Source organism: Monodon monoceros, unplaced genomic scaffold (assembly GCF_005190385.1).
Source record: "Monodon monoceros isolate NGI ecotype Baffin Bay Population unplaced genomic scaffold, NGI_Narwhal_1 Super_Scaffold_18, whole genome shotgun sequence".
NCBI classification, from domain to species: domain Eukaryota; kingdom Metazoa; phylum Chordata; class Mammalia; order Artiodactyla; family Monodontidae; genus Monodon; species Monodon monoceros.
This window is the reverse complement of record NW_021703774.1, coordinates 52,012,966-52,033,197: the sequence shown is the minus strand read 5'-3', so window position 1 is coordinate 52,033,197 and position 20,232 is coordinate 52,012,966. Positions and strand designations below refer to the sequence as shown.

At 35.6% G+C, this 20,232-nt stretch overlaps 1 protein-coding gene across 5 annotated transcripts in view; it reads right to left on the bottom strand.

The window, feature by feature from the left end:
• Positions 1-20,232, bottom strand: part of COP1 (COP1 E3 ubiquitin ligase) — a 261,090-nt gene that overhangs the window by 205,324 nt on the left and 35,534 nt on the right. For 4 of the 5 annotated variants that reach the window (XM_029228999.1, XM_029229001.1, XM_029229002.1 and 1 more), the window contains 4 exons: positions 18,537-18,596; positions 9,821-9,918; positions 3,557-3,633; positions 2,761-2,880 (listed from right to left, as the gene is read on the bottom strand). In XM_029228999.1, coding sequence (XP_029084832.1) covers positions 2,761-2,880; positions 3,557-3,633; positions 9,821-9,918; positions 18,537-18,596 — 355 coding nt within the window. The remainder of the gene's footprint in view (positions 1-2,760; positions 2,881-3,556; positions 3,634-9,820; positions 9,919-18,536; positions 18,597-20,232) is intronic. The other variant, XM_029229000.1, reaches the window with a different exon arrangement.

Sequence of the window (20,232 nt, the reverse complement as noted above, 5' to 3'; positions counted from 1 at the left end):
ACACACACACACACACACACACACACACACACACATACATGACATAGCAGAATCCTGTCTTTTCCACTACCCTTAACACAACATCTAGCACACAGTAGATGCTAATAGAAAACTATGTTTGAAATCATAGGAGAGTCCTGGCAACAATTTTTGGGATATGACACCTAAAGCAAAAGCAAAAAAATCAAAAATAAACAAGTATGACTATATCAAACATACAAGCTTCTGCACAACCAAGGAAATGATCAACAAAGTGAAAATGCGACCAATGCAATGGGAGAAAATATTTGCAGATCATATATCTGATAAGAGGTTAATATCCAAAATACTGTATATAAAGAATTCATATAATTCAATAGCAAAAAAACCCCCAAATAATCCAATTTAAAAATGGGCAAAGGATTTTCCAAATAAGACATTCAAAAGATCAACAGGTACATGAAAAGGTGTTCAACCTCATAAATCATTAGGGAAATAGAAATCAAGACCACAAGGAGGGGGATTCCCTGGCGGCGCAGTGGTTGAGAGTCCGCCTGCCGATGCAGGGGACACGGGTTCGTGCCCCGGTCCAGGAAGATCTCACATGCCACGGAGCAGCTGGGCCCGTGAGCTATGGCCACTGAGCCTGCATGTCCGGAGCCTGTGCTCTGCAACGGGAGAGGCCACAACAGTGAGAGGCCCGCATACTGCGAAAAAAAAAAAAACCCACAAGGAGGCATCACATCACACAGGTCACAATGGCCACCATCCAAAAGACAAGAAATAACAAATGCTGGTGAGGATGTGGAGGAAAGGAAACCCTTGTGCACTGCTGGTGGGAATGTAAATTGGTATAGCCACTATGGAAAACAGTATGGAGGTTCCTAAAAAAATTAAACATAAAACTACCATATGATCCATCAATCCCATTTCTGGGTATATATCCAAAGGAAATTAAATTGCTATGTCAGAGCAATATCTGCACCCTCATGTTCATGCAGCATTATTTACAATTTCCAAGATATGTTAATAACCTAAGTGTCCATCAATGCATGATTGGATAAAGATGTGGTGTATATACAATGGAATACTATACAGCCATAAAAAAGAAGGAAATTCTGCCACTTGTGACAACATGGATGGACTTTATGAGCAGTATAAATGAAATAAGTCAGAAAGAGAGACAAGCACTACATGATCTCACTTACATGTGGAAGCTTAAAAGAAGAAAACAAAAAAACTAAAAACACCAAGTTCACAGAAAAAGATCAGATTTGTGGTTACTAGAAGCAGGGGATGGGGGAATTGAATGAAGGTCAAGAAGCACAAACTTCCAGTTTTAAGATAAATAAGTACTGAGGATATGACATACAACATGATGACTATAGTTAACACTGCTGGAAAGTATATTTGAAAGTTGCTAAGAGAGTAAATCCTAAAAGTTCTCATCACAAGGAAAAAAACTTTTTCTTCTTCTTTTTTCTTTTATCTATATGAGATGATATATGTTAAGTAAATTTACTGTGGTAATCTTTCACAATATATGCATCAAGTCATTATGCTGTATACCTTAAACTTACACAGTGCTATACATCAATTATATCTCAACAAAACTGAAAGAAAAAAATAAATTAAAGATAAAGTCCCCCCCATCCCCCCACCAAAAACACAGGAGAAATTCCCACCACAAAAAAGACACAGCATGGTAGACTCATTTTGGTCAGCTCAACCTCACCTACTCCTTTCTCCTACTAAGAGATTCTCATTCTATTAAGTGGTATCCAGATCCAGGCTATGTTAATCAGAATCTATCCACAGAATTTTTTAAAATCAAGCTACAAAGCTCTTTTTCTTCTTTGATCAAAAAAACATAAATATAAATGAGGAAGTACAGGTGACCACATTATCCGCCACATAATAAAAAATCCGAGAAAAGAAAATCAGACCTGTCCTAAAGAAACAGTCATGAAAAGTAAAAAAGAAAAACTCCCAACAACATTCAAGTATCTGATTTCATTTGCATATAGTCTCCAGAGAAGTGATGGTTCCAATCTTCCCAACATTTGGTTGTTAAGCTCTTCCTTTTTATGTGTGTAAGCTACTCAGTCCCTTATTCTGTCAATTTATACCCCCTTTATGTTTAAGCTAGGTCAGGGTGGGTATTTGCTTGTGCTAAGGTATATATTCTTTATAATGAAGCATACTCAATTCCTAACGAACACATGCAAATTCCCATTTTATATTGTTTACATTTATTTACCAGAAATAAATGCAATTTTTCATTTATTTAGATTCCATTACATGAAACAGGATATAATTTCTTTCCAGTTCCCATCTTTCTAAATACCCTTAGTTAAGCCACAGACTGCTGCTACTGCCAATCAACACCTGCTGGAAGGATTTTATGTAGATAGAAATAATCCCTGTTTTCTCCTCCAAATCCCATATGTGAAGAGGGGAAGATTCACTAGAAGAAAAAATAACCAATGTAATTGTTCCCTTTTAAAATGAAACTGTACTTTCTCATGATCTTAACATTCAGCTTTTGTTAATACAAACTGGCCATTGCCAGTAAGTTGTATTATAAGGAATTTGTTCTTTCTTTGAATTGAAACAGGGGAACCTGTTAGAAGTGGTAGCTTGCATATGTTTCTTATTGAATAAAACTGGATGGACTGAGTAATCCTACCCTATTATTTTTAAACATTTCTAGATCTTTTTCAATGCAACTGACAGAGCACCATTTAAAACAAAATTTTTTTAAGTTCAGGGGCCACTTACTGCTTCCAGTTGTTTCTTCTTCTGCACTAGTAACTCCAACATGAGGTTGACATTGGCCAAATCAAGATTATCTTGGTCAGTTCCCAACAAATCCTGAAATATTTGCCACCTGTGGCCATTCTAAAAACAAAGAAAAGAAGAAACACAACAACCTCCTAAGACAATTGTTTTAGAGTCAAAATTAATGTTTGCTACTTCCTAATATGCTTATTAGATAACATATCAAAAATAAACTATGACATTCCAACCTATTCCTTCCCCAGCTAGTGGCTCCCCAATGCCTTCTAATTATAATTTAATCACTATTTCTCCCCTAAATAAATTTAAACAATGGATATGAAAGGCATATTTAAGACATGTTAAGTCAGCATCTCTAAAGGTATAATTCTCTTCAAAATAAGTGCCTGGATTTTAATTACTTGTCTAACCATATTTGCAACTTTGTATTTGGTAAGGTATTAATTTAAGCTCATTTGCTTCAATAATTTGGGCTAATCCTCTTAAACTGAGTCTTTTTTTTCAAATTACCACCCATAGTTTCACCCTGCCATACAATTCTTCAAATGTAATGTATTACAAGCCAACTCTGACTCTATGTAATCTCACCAGACCTTTCAAAAGATAAGAGTAAATTTTAGACAATGCAGGTAAGAAAGTTCTTTATTGAATAGAATAATCTTAAATCTCCTTTAAGAAAAATCAATAATATGCTAAGCTTTAATACCTAATTAATATTAAACCAATAAAAACAGCAAATTGAGATTTATTAAAAATAGTAATAAGAGTTGAAACATACGGTGCTACTCACTGAGTGGTCCAATTTGAACCTCTTTTCCTCAAATCTTTGCTTCTGTTTGAGAATGAGCTCATTCACTGAAAACAGAAACAAAACAAAAAGCACACAAAATCTATATTTTTATTAAATGTATCGTCCAATTGTTCTGTTTAGATGGATTCTATTTAACTTTAAAAAGTCCCAAACCTTAAAAAATGCTAAGCAGAAAATGCTAAGTTTTTATTTTATTTCAAATTAGAAACAGTTTTGCCACAGCTACTACTACTACAACTACTATTATTACCACTACTATTACTACGAGAGGAGAATTCTTCAGAATATGTACTTTCTCTTACATGTCTCAATGATGACACTATCAGCACTTGGAGAAAGACAAGTCTTCACTGTATGAGATCGTCCCATGCTCTACAGGGTAACTGGCCGATTCTATGAGGTAGGCACTAAAGATTTTTATTTGTTGTTCTTTTTGTTTGTGACTTTTCCCATAAATATCATGGCAAACACTGTCAGTTACCTATTCATAAACCATTCTAACCTTTTTTAAAAATAAAAATAGGATTTTTTCCCAAATGTCAGAATGCCAACTGTCACATACTTTCAGAGAGGCTAGATCCTTCACTGGCCCCATGGTATGAATCTTGACTAACCTAAGCCAATCTAGTCATACACTCTTGCCAGCAAATTGATGGAGGGTTAACTATGTGACCTAATTTTGACCAACGAAGGGTATGCTGTCTTTCAGAAGAGAAGGATAGAAGAAAACAAGTTCTTTTTCTCCCTTCATTAAGGGATGATATCTGGAACTGCTTAAAGCCATCTTGCAATCTTGAGGGGAGCTAGCCAAAGAACCAACACATCTGCTGGAGACAGAAGGCCAGAAAGATGGAAAGAACTTGATAATATCACTGAGATACCAACTTAACTAATTCTAAAAATTCTTTTTGTATAAATCAATACATTTTCCTTAATGTTCAAGCCACTTTTAATTGGATTCTTTTGTTTTTAACACCCAATTGATTAAAAAAAAAAAACTGATAAAGAAAAGGACAACTAGCACTAAGCTTGCTACCTTATTAGCCTTTAATTTATAGACATTATCCTATGGGTTATTCTTCACATTTTAGAGATGAGGGAATATTAGAAAGAGCATAAGGAAGTTACTCATGGTGACATACAATTCAAGACAGAGCTGGGAAACAAACCCAACTATCTAATACTTCCCACTATACCACAATCTACTACAAATATTTTCGAACAAATCAGAGAGGTTCCAGGGCCACACTAGGAGCCAAGCTTTAAAGATTAAGTAAGACTCAACCTAAGTAAGACTTAATCCAAGACTCAAGCAACTCAGAGTAGGAAGAGAAATATATGTGATGCAGCAGTTATAATATGATAATCAGTACTATCATTGAAATAGATTTTAAAAGAACAAAGGACAAGGATCAATTAAAATATTAACAAGCAGGCTTCACACAGAAGGTGACATTAGAACTGGGCCATAACAGGCACACAGGGACTTACTAAACAGGAAGAAAAGTGGAAAAGAACTCACATTAAGGGTGTGTGGGGGGAATTCCCTGGCGGTCCAGTGGTTAAGACTCAGCGTTTTCACTGCCATGGGCCTGGGTTCAATCCCTGGTCAGTGAACTAAGATTCCACGGCCAAAAAAAATGGTGTGTGCGTGGAGGGGGTAAAGTCATAAAATAGCAGGATATAAGATGATTTAAAATCAATATACCTGAAACACAGGATCAGAGTGATTTTGTCAATGATTAACAGGGGCTAAGAACTAAGGCTGGAACTGTAGACAGATCAGAGCCTGATTCTGAGGAGCCTGTTATCTCACAAGCAGTTATTATTATAATCCAGGGAAGATAAAGGAGAGAACTTGAAATAACGTAGTGGGAATAAAGAGGAGTATGTGAATAAGAATTTAATGTTTCAGTTACAGAATTAGCTATTTAAATAAAAACTGTAACTTAAATAATTGTAATACTTAAATATGTACACCACATTGGATTTTACCAAGAAATCTCATATACCACTGAACGTGAATATTCTATATCCATAATTATAATTCTCTGGATCCTTATAATAGCCATAGTACTAAGAACAAACAATGCCTTTCTACTGCTAAAGCTTTCATTCTAGCAATTGTCTTTTCAGAGGCAGGATAGTATAGTAAAAGCACATACTCAAGCCAGACTGCTTAGGACCAAATCCCAATTCCGCCACTTACTGGCTGTAGAACTTTACACAAGTTACTTGACTTCTCTGTGCTTTAGTTTCCTCGCTGGAGGAATGAGGATGACAACAATTACCTATGTCATAGGACTGAGAATTAAATGAGTTAACACACATAAAGCACCTGGGAAAGCACTTGGCAGTAGTAAAGACGTTATGTGAGCTGCCTACATTTTTTTAAACAAGGATTTTAAATTTTGCGTGTACGCTTTTACAATAAAGAATAAGAGGGTCATTCATTAGAGAGATAAAAATATTCAATTTACAAATTTTATACACAGAGAACACTAGAAAAGAGATTGCTGGGGGGTGGGGGGCGGGGGTTGGTAGCTGGAGAGAGATCATGCATCATGGAGGGACTGTGAGAGCTAAGCCCTGGCAAGAGTGTAGGAGAGCAACTGCAGAGGTGGGAGGAGAGACACCCCCTCACCCCACATGAGCCTTCCAGGATCAGAAGAGAGAAAGAGAGCTCTCAAGACCAAGGGGATAGAAAGGTGAAGAGAGTGAGCCTTTTTTTTGGGGGGGGTGGGTAGAGGAAGAAGAAAAATGAGGGACTGTACTGTAGTGCTTAGGGCATGAAAGGAAAAATCAAAATATCTGTCTTGACAAAAAAGCGCATGACTCTAATGACCAGAAAAACCTAATCCTACTTGAGTGTTTAGCTTCCAATTCTTTGCTTTCATTAGAAGTGAAGAAAGGAGTGGACTTGTTAACTAATAGGGTATTAAAAAAATTTTTTTAACTAAGTAAGTGCTTTTATTGAAGCACATAATTCAGAAGATCAAGGAACTAAGTGATGCAGCAGGAACAAAGTTCCTTCAATCCCCATCAAACTATTTATGTAAGCAAAGTTTCTCATGACTTACCCTTTCAAAAATAAAAAGGAAAAATCTTAAACTTACACAATATTATATGTCAGTTATATCTCAATTTTTTAAAAAGCTGTGATGATCCTAAATAAATAAATAAAAAGAATACAAATGAAACTGAGTCCTTGTCCTAGTAATAACCATAAATGGCAATGGAACTAATTGAGGACACCATCACACATTAAGCAGCCGATTTTCAATAAATTTTTATGTCTAATACTTTATAAAATTTGTAAATATTTATTTGATCAATTGCATGTCTAATAATTACAATAACAACTCAGATAAAACATTTAAGATTTTTAAAATACTTAATATAAAATTATGTTCAAAAGAAACTTCAAGGTCTATAAGTTCTATTTTCTGTTACAGAAAAGTATGACAGATAAATCAATCAGAATTTCAAGCATGAAATATATTATATAAGGATAAAATTATGTGAGCAATATACAATTTAAGAATAAGTTCAAAGAGACAAAGAATGAAATTTCCCATTGTTAATGAAAAGTATTTATTTTTGAATCAATGATAAGTATCAAATCACTATACTATTCAGATTCTACTGGATACATTTTAAAAAGAGATAAAGCTTATTTTTAAAAAACCATATTTACAATACTCCTAAAATTATATCCTTTACAAACACTTAAACTTATAAAGAAAAAATGTGGATGCTCATTTAAAATGTGGCATCAATGTGGGAAGAAGTACATTATTTTTCAGAATTTGTATATGGGTCACCCAAGTTGAAGACCACTGCTACAGAAAATGGGTAGCCCAGCCCTCTATCCATGACTAAGGTAAACGTAAAGCATTAAAAGTGAAGGGTCCTAACCTAGCAATAAAAAAGGTGCAAGTCTACCTAGAACACTTCAGAATCGTAGAACTTATACTTATTTCACCATGCTCAAGAGGAAATCTGAAATTACTTTTAAAAGGTTCAGGGTCTTTTTAATCCAACCAAGAACTACAGGCACTATACAAATCATGTAAATCAGACTAAAGCAATGGGAATAGTTTTTTCAGTACAGAAAAAACAAATGATATTCCACTTTCAAAAACAGATCTCAGTAGCATCCTGAGTGCACGGGAACCGAAGGATTTGACCATCACTGTACAAAGCTAAAGACTGGAAAGGGTGATGGGCAGTAAAACAGAAATAGATATATCAGGATGAAATGTTATTTCTATGGCTGACATAAATAATCACACTGGAAGCTGCACTATAATTAAAAGATTTCAAATATGGGCATAAAACACACTCCAATTACCCAAAACCAAAAATTTTTATCCATATAAAGAGAAGGTTAATAACACTTCTCTGGTGGTCCAGCAGTTAAGACTCCACACTCCCAATGCAGGGGGTCCAGGTTCAATCCCTGGTCAGGGAACTAGATACCGCATGCCGCAACTAAGAGGCCACATGTCGCAACAAAGATCCCGTGTGCGGCAGTGAGGATCCCTCGTGCCACAGCTAAGATCTGGCACAGCCAAATAAATAAATAAATATTTTTTTAAAAAAACTGTATCATCGACAAGATAACTTCTAGCTTAGGAAATCAGTAATTATGACTTCACTATTCACTGAATATATACATTTGAGAATATATAAAGTATGAAATTACTTTACATCTTAGTGCTGTATTTTCATATTCCTTCCATATCAGTATAATGGTGTTCTCTCTCTCTCCTCTCTTCTCTCTCTCTCTCTCTCTCTCTCTCTCTCTCACTATTTAGAAATTCACATAACAGAATTTGGACTCATTAAATTTGGTAAATATCAATACCAAAACCTAGAGACCACTGGATTCCTTTCTGTATTTAACCATTCCAAAAGAAGAAGTAATTTTCGAAAGTCATGACAACTCATAGAAGAGTGATTCTAGATGCACAAAGCAGCATCAATCCATGTTTGTGAGTTCATGGACAAAGGGTTCTGCTTTGTGGGACTTTGGTTTCCATTTCACCTAACTTAGCTCATGAAGTCCAGTCCCACACAGTATCATACCACTCAGTGTTTCTTCTTTTCCTAAGTTCATTCTCCTAGTTTGCCACAAGACTTTATCTACCTAGAAGAACTTGGTATTCCAACAGAAAATCTTCAAAATATTTCCTTCAGGGTTCATTTCTGCTATGCAATCATCTGATGATTTTCCTGTATGAAAATATATTGGATTGTACTGAAGAGTGAAAGAGAAAAAAGGACTGAAGCCAATGTAATTTTAGAGCAGAGATAAAAAAAGGAAAGCCATGGCTGAAAAGGTTCCAATTCATGATGTATTATAAACCACCAACAAATCAAACTGCAACCAAAGCACTGGCAAATCAGAATCTAATACACAAGTAGACACCACATCCTTAACTCTGAGTGTGTTACTCTTTAGAATGAAGAATTATCCTTTCTGATATACATACCCAGTAGTGCCCTACTTCATGCCTACCCATACCTGAAAATTAATCTTTGGAAAATTAATCTTCATTCCCAAAAACTCAAACTAAAGATTTTCCACAATATCTTAGGCTTTTCAACATGTAGAATTTTTAGATTTTTCATAATTGGCCTCTGACTAGATACTATTCCCAATCACTTACCATTTACCTTAAGGGTTCCCTATTTGTGCCTCTCTTCTCCAGTCACCATTCCTCCCTCAAAAGTTCCATATCCATTTTCTTCCTTTCCCCAGTTTTACTTTTCAATCGCCTCCCCAGGTCACAGACTCTCTTCCTCCATCTAGGAGTCCTCATATACAAGTTTTATCTCCCTTCCGCCTCTCCATTAACCTTTTCCTCCATTGCGTCTCACTTCTGCCCCAGAAGTAGAAACAACAGGAATGCACAACATGATATAGAGACAGGTATCTGGAACTCTGGCATTCTCCTTTAGCCTCACATTCTGTCCAGCCATCAATGTAAGAATCTAAGAGTTGTACCAGTGAATTTTTTTTTAATGAAACTTAAATATAATATGATATGGTACATATGGTATAGAATCAATGTCACAACCCGGGGAAGACTGGGAAAAGCACCCTGCTGAGTAGGAGAGAGAGACTGCTTACCTCTAAGCTACGTTCTCTAAATAAATTAGTGCTAACACACCCTTTTGGGAACTAAATATTTTTAAAAATTAAAAATCATTCCAAAGACTCACCCAAGAAATTAGGATACAGATGGTCAATATTATCCACAACATAGTTACACTTGGGACATCTATTATTGTCCTCCAAACTCTGATGAATACACTTGTAGCTATAAACAAGAGAAAAAATAAAATAGCTTGATTAAATCAGTGATAAATTAATAAACTAGTCACAAAATAATGCCTATTAGTTTTCTATTCCTCATTTTCAACATAAGTTATCTAGCAGTTATCAAATTTATTTCAGCTTATACTTTTATATTAGAAGATACATAGGGCATTTATTAGATAATAGTATACAAAAGTTATTTTAAAATATTATTTAAAAATAAACTCAAATAACAAGCCTACTAGATATAAAATTTTAAAAGATATACTAACTTTTAAGTTTATGCAATTTAAACAGTATATAACAACACCAAGAAAAACAAATGCCTGTAATTTAGTTAAGCAAACAGACTATCTGTATCCTTGGAGTGCTGATATCCTCAATACAAAAAGAGCTCATTCAAATGAAAAGAAAATAAGAGAAGAACAGAAAAATCAGCAAGACAAAAATTAGTCATTAAGCATGGGAGATCATCACTTTCATTAGGATGAAAAATTGATTTAAAATTATATATTAGTTTTTACCAATCAGGATAGAAAAATAAAGAAAAAACTGTCAGAGTTAAGGAGTACATGTATATATGAATAATTTCATGTACTGCTGCAGGAACTGCCATTTTCTAGAAGGCAAGTTGTATGGAAAAACTTAAGGCTGTGTATCCTCTTTCATGTAGTGATTTTACTTCTAGGAATTTATCGTATAGAAATAAGCAGATACATATATGTAGAAAGATGTCCCATTCAAAGTTATCTGTAAATAGCAAAATAAATTAGAAGCAACCAAAACACTAGGAAATTGACTACATAAATTTGTAAACATCAATCCAATGCAATGTATACAGTCAATAAAAGTCACACTGTAATATGTAACTATATGCCATGAAAAATAATCTAATAACTATTTATAGGTACAGCTGGAGAAATATGATTATGAGAAATTTTTGCCTTCTTAGATTATATATTTCTGTAATGTTTGTTTTTTTACAATTGTGTATTGTCTTATAACAAAAAACTTTGAAAATGTCATTCAACTAAACCCCAAAGAAATATCAAATCGACATTAGGAAAAAAGTCACCATATAATTATGTTAGTAAATAAAAATAACTTCTAACACAGTGGATACAATTCCATTTGTTTTAAAAAATTATGTACATGTACATTTTTTAAAACTCTTAAATTGTATTTATTAAACTATAGTTTGATTTACAATATTGTGTTAGTGTCAGATGAACAGCCTCAGATTCTTTTCCATTATAGGTTATTACAAGGGATTGAATATAGTTCCATGTGCTTTATGGCAAATCCTTGGTGTTTATATATTTTATATATAGTATTGTATATCTATTAATCCCATAGTCCTAATTTGTCACTCCCCTCTGGTAATAAGTTTGTTTTCTAGGTCTGTCAGTCTGTTTCTGTTTTGTAAGTTAGTTGATTTGTATTATTTTTTTAGATTCCACATATAAGTGATATAATATTTGTCTTTCTCTGCCTGACTTACTTCCTTTGTATTATAATCCCTAGGTCCATCCACATTGCTGCAAATAACAATATTTCACTCTTTTTAATGGCTAATATTCCACTGTATATATACCACATCTTCTTTATCCATTCATCTGTTGATGGACATTTAGGGGGCTTCCGTGCCTTGGCTATTGCAAATAGTGCTGCTATGAACATTGGGGTGTATGAACCTTTTTGAATTAACAGTTTTCTCCAGATATATGCCCAGGAGTGGGATTGCAGGGTCATATGGTAACTCTATTTTTAGGTTTTTTTTTTAGTTTTTTTTTTTTGCGGTACACAGGCTTCTCACTGTTGTGGCCTCTCCCATTGCAGAGCACAAGCTCTGGACGCGCAGGCTCAGCGGCTATGGCTCACAGGCCCAGCCACTCCACGGCATGTGGGATCTTCCCGGACCGGGGCACGAACCCATGTCCCCTGCATCGGCAGGTGGACTCTCAACCACTGCGCCACCAGGGAAGCCCTGATGTGATTTTAAATTGGATTTTTTTTTTTTTTACTTTCTCTGATATTTCATTGTTACTGTAAAGAAATGGAACAGATTTCTGTATATTGATCTTGTATCCTGCACCTTGCTCAATTCATTTACTAGTTCTAATCATTTTAGCTACAGCAACCAGACAAGAAAAAGAAATAAAAGGTATCCAGATTGGAAGGGAAGAGGTAAAACTGTCATTGTATGCAGATGACATGATACTCTATATAGAAAATCCTAAAGATTCCACACAAAAACTGAAAGCATTTAAATGTGAACATTTAAAATAAACCGAAAAAGACATTCACCATAATGTTAACAGTATGTGCCACTGGGTAATATAATTATGGGAAACTTTTTCTTTGTAGGTGTCTACAAGTTTCTATAGTAAACATGTACTGCTCCTAACAATCAGGAAAAAAAATTACTTCTAAGAAATCTAAAAGGTGATTTACATATAAGATGATTCCTAAAAAGACAGTAACTCTTTTATCCTGTGTCCAAATTACTATAAATTTGCTTCAGCTTCATAAACTGAAGCAGATTTTTATATCTACCTACTTCCCTCCACCTTATCAAAACAAAATGCTACATCCATCAAGTTGCTCTGTTCTAGTTATCATCTACTTTCTCATCTCACATTTGTTACTTGCAAGACAAGCAAAAAGAAGGACATTACAGGGAATCAATGTAGCGTGGTCTCTGGCACAGTACAGGGGCCCAAAGATTAAACACCTGGCATATAACAGGTACTCAAATATTACATACAGAACAAATGACTTGCACAGTGTTCCAGAAACAATATCTTCAACTCCTGCAACTATGACAAGGCTAGGAATACCACATTACCAAAAGATAGGCTCCATATCTGAGAGGAAACTTCCTACATGGAAACTTCAATGAAAGAAATAACATTCTAAATTTTTTTTTCATTTTATTGCAAGGGAAAAGCATAAAGAAGATATGCAAATACAATAGATGAAGAGCTCCAACATGGGAACATTTATAGTCTGCTTAGGGGAAAAGGAAATGAGTTAATATTACCAGAATACATGACAAGATTTAATCCTTTAAAAAAAAACCTGCAGGGAATTCCCTGGCAGTCCAGTGGTTAGGACTCAAGCAGTGCTTTCACTGCCATGGCCCAGGTTCAATCCCTGGTTGGGGAACTAATACCCCACAAGCTGTGCTGTGCAGCCAAAAAAAAAAAAACCTGCAAGTTCAAATAAAGCAAGTCATGAAGGAGAGACTATGAGAGGGTTATTAAAGACAGGAGACAGGGATTGACAGATAAGCAGAAAAAGGACATTTGGGGTTTTAGCAAATGGCTTTTGAAAAGAAATGGTAGTCAGAAAATGAGCAAATAAAATGACAAGAAAAACAAGCTAAATTGTTAAGCCAGATAAAGAGTTTGTCAATATACAAGAAATTATTCCTGAATCCAACAGAACATTCTCCTCTCCCTTCTTCAGCATCCTAATCATATCCCTTGTCAGTAAGCTTACTACCATACCATCCTCTCTTAGAAGAAAAAGATAGTCTAGGACACAACCAGAAGGAACTGTCCTCAGAAACAGAAGCTCAAATTACTTTTCTGCATTGTACTTGATAATATTCATCTATACTATAAAATTTAAATGAATCAAATTACACGCCACTGTATAAAACTGCAGTGATAACAAGATGCATCAAGTTTATTTTATAACATCTATTGCCTCACTACCACCTTGGGTAGACCCTCCCTAGTCTGAGAAATAGTAACTGTCTTATTCTGTACTTAATCTGTGTATGTGTTTGTCAGCGCCTCTTCTATTTGCTCATTAAAAGCAGAGATTTGTTTTACTCATCTCTGTACCCTCAATATCTAGCACAATATCCTGTTAAAGAGCTGGAACTCAATAAATTCTGAATACATGAGAAAATAGATATAACCAAAAAAGAAACATACTTCTGCTGCCTTCTGGGTCATATAAAACACTGCGAGAAAGTCTCAATACAGTAACTCTAATTCATTCTCACTCATCTATCTCCTTGACCATCACCAGCCCAAATGCAATGTTTTGGATTCCAAAAGAAGAGTATATGCCTAAACTAGTGATCAAAATAGGTGGGCAAAAAGAGATAAGAAGGATATATATTTTGGGTCTACCTGAGAAATTTTCAATAGCTACTCACACTGCAACTCTTAAAAAAATGTATTCAGTACCACAGTGTGCTAACGGTGCCTATGTCCCCTGATAAGTGTAGATCTGACCACAAAGAATGAATATTCCTCCACAGATGTATACAGTTGCTCTGTTTCTTCTATTAAGTATATACATACCTACAAAATATAATTGATTTTTCTGTCTGTGTCAACAGGGATGAGTAGATACAGAAAACTGAATAATTAGAAAATTCTCAAAAAAGAAGGAACTATAAAAAGAAAAGAAAAAAAAAATCAGTACCAGTGGTTCTATATAAGAACCAGGTACAAAAAAAGACTAACAGTAAGGTATGAGGTGATGGATTAGTCAAAAGTCCCAAAAGGCAAACTGACACCCAGGCTTGATCACAGGTATGCTGCAAGATGACAACACTGAGGGGCCCTGTTAATTATAACTAGTTTGTATTGAAGCAAACAGTAAATCAGGAGCTGACATACATGAGGTCTGAGAAGCAGAGGGCAGAGGACAAGCTGGAGGCAGCAAAGGGGAAAGCAAAAGAGCAAACCTTATCTCTATGTCATACAGAAGCCAGATTTTTAAAATTATATCATTGAGTTTCAGTTAGATTATAGCTAATAGCAGGCTCACTGTGAAGTGGGAATGATTTAAAGTGAAAGAACTTCCCGCTATAATGTCTCCAACCTGTTACTAGGAAAGACTTATCATTTTTAAGTGGGACAAAGAATAAACAGTTGATGTGGCCCAATTTGATTTAGTGTTAATAATCTGGATGGAGCCTTGAGGTGGTATTCTGCTTGGCTCCAGGTAACCAGCCAGGGTTCAACTTAGCAAACAGTTGATACAACAGGCTACTGTTAATGACTGAAGTTCCACAGGCCTCTCATGTCTCACCGTAAATAATTAAGAGCTTTTGCTTTCAACAAAAGAACAAAATGTCTCACAGTTTATCAAGCCTGGCAATGGGACTGTCAGCTTCCAGGTTTATTGGCTCCTACCAATGTTATCATCCCTATCCTACCAACACCTGCTTTCTGGTAGGTATTTTAAAACACAATCACAGGGACTTCCCTGGTGGCACAGTGGTTAAGAATCTGCCTGCCAATGCAGGGGACACGGGTTCAATCCCTGGTCCGGGAAGATCCCACATGCCGCAGAGCAACTAAGCCTGTGCGCCACAACTACTGAGCATGCACTCTAGAGCCCGCGAGCCACAACTACTGAAGCCCGCACCGTAGAGCCTGTGCTCCACAACAGGAGAAGCCACCACAAGTGAGAAGCCTGCGCACCACAATAAAGAGTAGCCCCGACTCGCCACAACTAGAGAAAGCCTACGCACAGCAACGAAGACCCAACGCAGCTAAAAATAAAAAAATAAATACTTTTTTTAAAAAAACACAATCACATCAGAGTGTAACAAAGTAACTTGAATTGTAACAAAGATCTAACCTTTATTTTTATTTAAAGGTAAAAAGAAGGTATTTAAGAAACCAATGAACTAAACTCACACCATGAAGATTACAGGACTCACTGAAAAGGCCCGGCCTGTCTAGTTATAAAGTCAATTAGTAATTTATTGTACTTCACAACATACTGAGGCAAGATCATTGAACTGATTCAGCAGACTCTTAAGCTTTTTTAAATGCCACAGTGAATATGTTAGACAAGGGCAGTTAGGAAAAATGGAAACCTCACTTTACAATCTGTTTCACACTTCAACACCTTCAAATCTATGAAAGAAGAGAAGTGAAAGGGTAGGAAGACAATGGGGGTTGGGGGCCAGAGAGCAGCAGAAGATGGTATGTTGACTGACTTGACAAAGGTAAGTTTTAGACCCAGACCTAGATTCCTGGTCCACCAACTTCAAGAACTTGCTCTTTTAGCTTTATATCAGTAGTTCTCAACTAAGGGCTACTTTGTCCTCTAAGGGATATCTGGCAATGGTTGGAGACATTTTTGGTTGTCACAACTTAGAGTAAAAGGGTTGTTACTGGGTTACTACAGAAGCCAGGGATACTGCTAAACAATCTAAAATACCAAGGACAGCTACCCACAACAAAGAATTATCTGGTCTAATATGTCAATACTACCAAGGTTGAGAAAGCCTACCATAAATCACCCAATTTTCCAGAATAATCAAAACCCAATGTCTCTAAGAGAAGTATATGATTTCCTATGCAATGCTAAGGTGCTGGATCAATTAATGGACCAAAGAGAACACTACTGCTAAACAATCAGCCTGAAAAGACCAAGCCCATACATGTGTCAAGACCCACATGACCAGAATTTCAGTAGCAATACACAGAAGAAAGTGATTCACAAATGATAATAATGTCAATGCAATATATACCAGGAAATAAAAATTATTTAAGAAGGCAAGATGGCCTTTTTTAAAAAACCAACAAAAAGATTCTGAAAGAATACACAGTCACTTCTTACCAGAGATAATCTTTGAGGAAGTAGAAAAGAAAGGCTAGGGGAAAGGAAACATTTACATTTCATATTATACCTTTCTGTACAATGAAAGCTTTTATAGCCAACAGTATACATTGTTCTTATCATTTTAATAACTTTTATTTTAATAAAGGACATAGATAATGCAACCTAAGAAAGCTATTTTTATTCTAAAATTTCTTTCTAAATGACTGGCAGATTGGATATACCTATCAACAAAGCACTACACTCCAGATCAAACTAAAGGACTTACAAACTGGTGACAATACTCGTCTTCACTAATGGATATCAACCTACCAGATATCATATTCAACCTCAATATAAAATTGTGGGTCTAACTTCAACATGAATTAGAATAATAAGATATATTAGAACACAACAGAAATACTAAACAAAGAGGGTAAATAATTTAGGGAGATGACTGACTGCAAGTAGAATATACCACCTCCAATCAAATAAATAGGTAAATAAACTAAAGGAATTAAACATACACAAATTACATACCCATTAGGATGACCACTATTAAAAAAAAAACAGAAAATAACAAGTGTTGGAAAGGATGTGGAAAAATTGGAACCCTGTGCACTGTTGGTGGGAATGTAAAATGGTACTGCAGGTATGAAAAACAGTATGGAGGTTCCACAGAAGATTAAACACAGATGTACCATATGATCCAGCAATTCTGCTTCCAGGCATATACCTGAAAGAACTGAAAGCAGGATTTCAAAAAGCTATTTATACACCAATGTTCAAAGAAACATTATTAACAATAGTTAACAGCTGAAAGCAACCCAAGTGTCCATAGAGAGAAGAATGCACAAACAAAATATGATATATATGGTCATCCCTCAGTATCCACAGCGAATTGCTGTCAGGACCCCCGTAGATACCAAAGTCCAAGGATGCTCAAGTCCCTTATATAAAATGGTGTAGTATTAGCATATAACCTACTGTACATCCTACTGTATACTTTAAATCATCTCTAGGTTACTTATAATAACTAATACAATGTAAATGCTAAGTAAATAGTTGCCGGTGAGGTGCAAATTCAAGTTGTGCTTTTTGGAATTTTCTGGAATTTTTTTTTCAAATACTTTGGAACCGTGGTTGGTTGAACCCACAGATGCTGAACCCGCAGATACAGAGGGCCAACTGTATATGCAATGGAATGTTATTCAGCCTCAAAAAGGAAGGAAATTTTGACACATGCTACAACATGGATAAAACTTGAGCACACTCTGCTAAGTGAAATAAGCTAGTCACAAAAGACAGATACTGTTTGATTCCATTTATATGAGGTATCCAGAGTAGTCACATTCACAAAAAGTAGAATGGTGATTGACAGAGGTTGGGATAAGAGGGAAATGGCACTTGTTGTTTAATGGGTGTAGTTTCAGTTTTGCAAGATAAAAACGTTCTGGAGACTGATTTGCACAACAATGTTACAATACTCAATACTACTCCACTTAAAAATGGTTAAGATGGTAAATGTTAAGTATATTTTATCACAACTGAAAATCTTTTAAAATATACAGATTAGCATGACATATAACCTAAAGACAGCACTGAGCAAAGTGTTAAAGAACACAGAACTTTTTAATCCTCTAATATCCTTTTCCAATGACCTTCCAGCCTGCTTTAATGGCCCTCACATCTATCCTCCACAAGTGAGTTAAAGGTGCTTCATGCTTCATCCTAATTACCCAGCACCCCCCGGTTTCCTAAAACAGCAGTCAAAGCTCTTTAAACAATTAAGAAACCCAGAAGTTTATTATTATAGTTTCATCTATAAGGCTGACAGTAAATCTAAGTATTTCACAGAAATTATACCAGCAACCACATGTTTGCCTTGAGCTGTCAAACCTGTAAAGGTATATCGGTCAAGGAAATATGATTCAAAATAACCAACAGTAGCTTTAAAAACGTAACTTCTCACTGGTTACATTTACACACAAGTTAAAAATTGCCAAAAGACAATTTCACTAAATTAAATCATCTTACCAAAAGCTGTGGCCACACTTCGTCATGTATGCTTCCTCAATCATATCAAAGCAGATAGGGCTAAAAACAGAATAGAAAAATAATTAATACATTTTTTTAAGTAGAGTGATTACAAATTGGAAAAAGTCAGTAACAATACCAACAAAATCATATTTCAATACATAGCTAAGTCTTCAAACTTTCTAGTGATGAGATGAAATTTCTATTGAGCTGAATGAACGTTAGGGGACTGCTGGTAAAATGACAATTTGTTCAAGATGGCCCTAAGCACCATCAAGTTCTAAGATGAATTAAATGAATAATTTAACTGACTCCAATACTTTGACTTGACCATAAATTTTGATAGTATAATGCAATCACGAGTGCTTAAGTTCTACCATCTTTTTCAATCATCCCTGGTACAAAACCATCTAAATGCTCTATTTCCTATCTCAAAGAAAACGAATTTCCTGAGTGATAAATTTACAGTTCCAATCTCAATAACTCTTCTAGGTAGTGAAGATGCTAATGATAACTAATACTTAACACAAACTATGCATGTCCATTAAAACAATGACATATATTAACTCACTTAATCCTTTCAACAGCATAGGTACCTACCTATTACTAGACCCACTTTATAGATAAGGAAATTGAGACACAGAATGTTAAAAGTCACACAGCTAGGAAGTAACACAGCCAATTTTCAAACTCAGATCCATGTTCTCAACCACTCTTCTATTCTACTTCCAGATACCATGAGATAAATATCAAGTCATACCAACTATGCCACATGTTCTGGCCAAGGAAAGGGGGTTATCAATCTCTGAGAGGGTACCGTCTACCAGAAGAATGCAAAGCCTTCTAAGAAGCAATTTCCCTTTATCCTTCCCCCTTCCTCCCTCCAAAAACTCTGATGAAGTCTCCAGAGATACAACAGCCATCTTGAGATCATGAAGACAACAAACATAAGCTAAGAAGACAGGATATGGGTTCCTTGATAACATCCTTCAGCAGTTGCATCATCTATGGATTGTCAATATCTGGACTACACATTACATGAAAAAGTAAATCCTAACTTGGTTAAGCCAGTAATTATCGAGTTTCCTGTTACTGGTACACAAATCCAATGCTTATTGATGTCACGGGGCAATTAAACTGTAAATGAAAATTTACCCACTCCCTTCAAGAAAAGTTTCCTGGGCATAAATACTATCTTAGAATGTGAGGTTATAAATAAGTTATAAAATCTCAATGTTGCACAAGCTCAGAGTTTCATCATGCATAGTGTGCTGGCTTAGACTGCACTGGTTTTGCCAGTCTTTACTCTCCCAGACTCAGAATAAAGGGAAATCTCCTAAATGTGGGGATTTGGTAATTTTTCTTTTGGAACAAAGTCCATCTTGCTCCTGCCTGATGAAGGTAAGGAAGCAGGGGTGGGGCTCCCTCCTGAGGACATGTGGATGAGCTGTGGAGGCTGCTCTGTGATCTCAGTTTGCAACTAAACGATGCTGAAGAACAGATCTGAGATAGACAAATTTTATTTCACACTGGTACAGTGGGTGCTCAAGCAGGTATCTTAACGCCCAAAACCCAGAGTAGAGGCAATATTTATCCCCCACTTTAAAGACTTTATTTTTTTAGAGGAGCTTTACATTTGCAACAAAACTGAAAGGATGGTATAGAGATCTCCCCTGCCCCCACATGTGCACAGCCT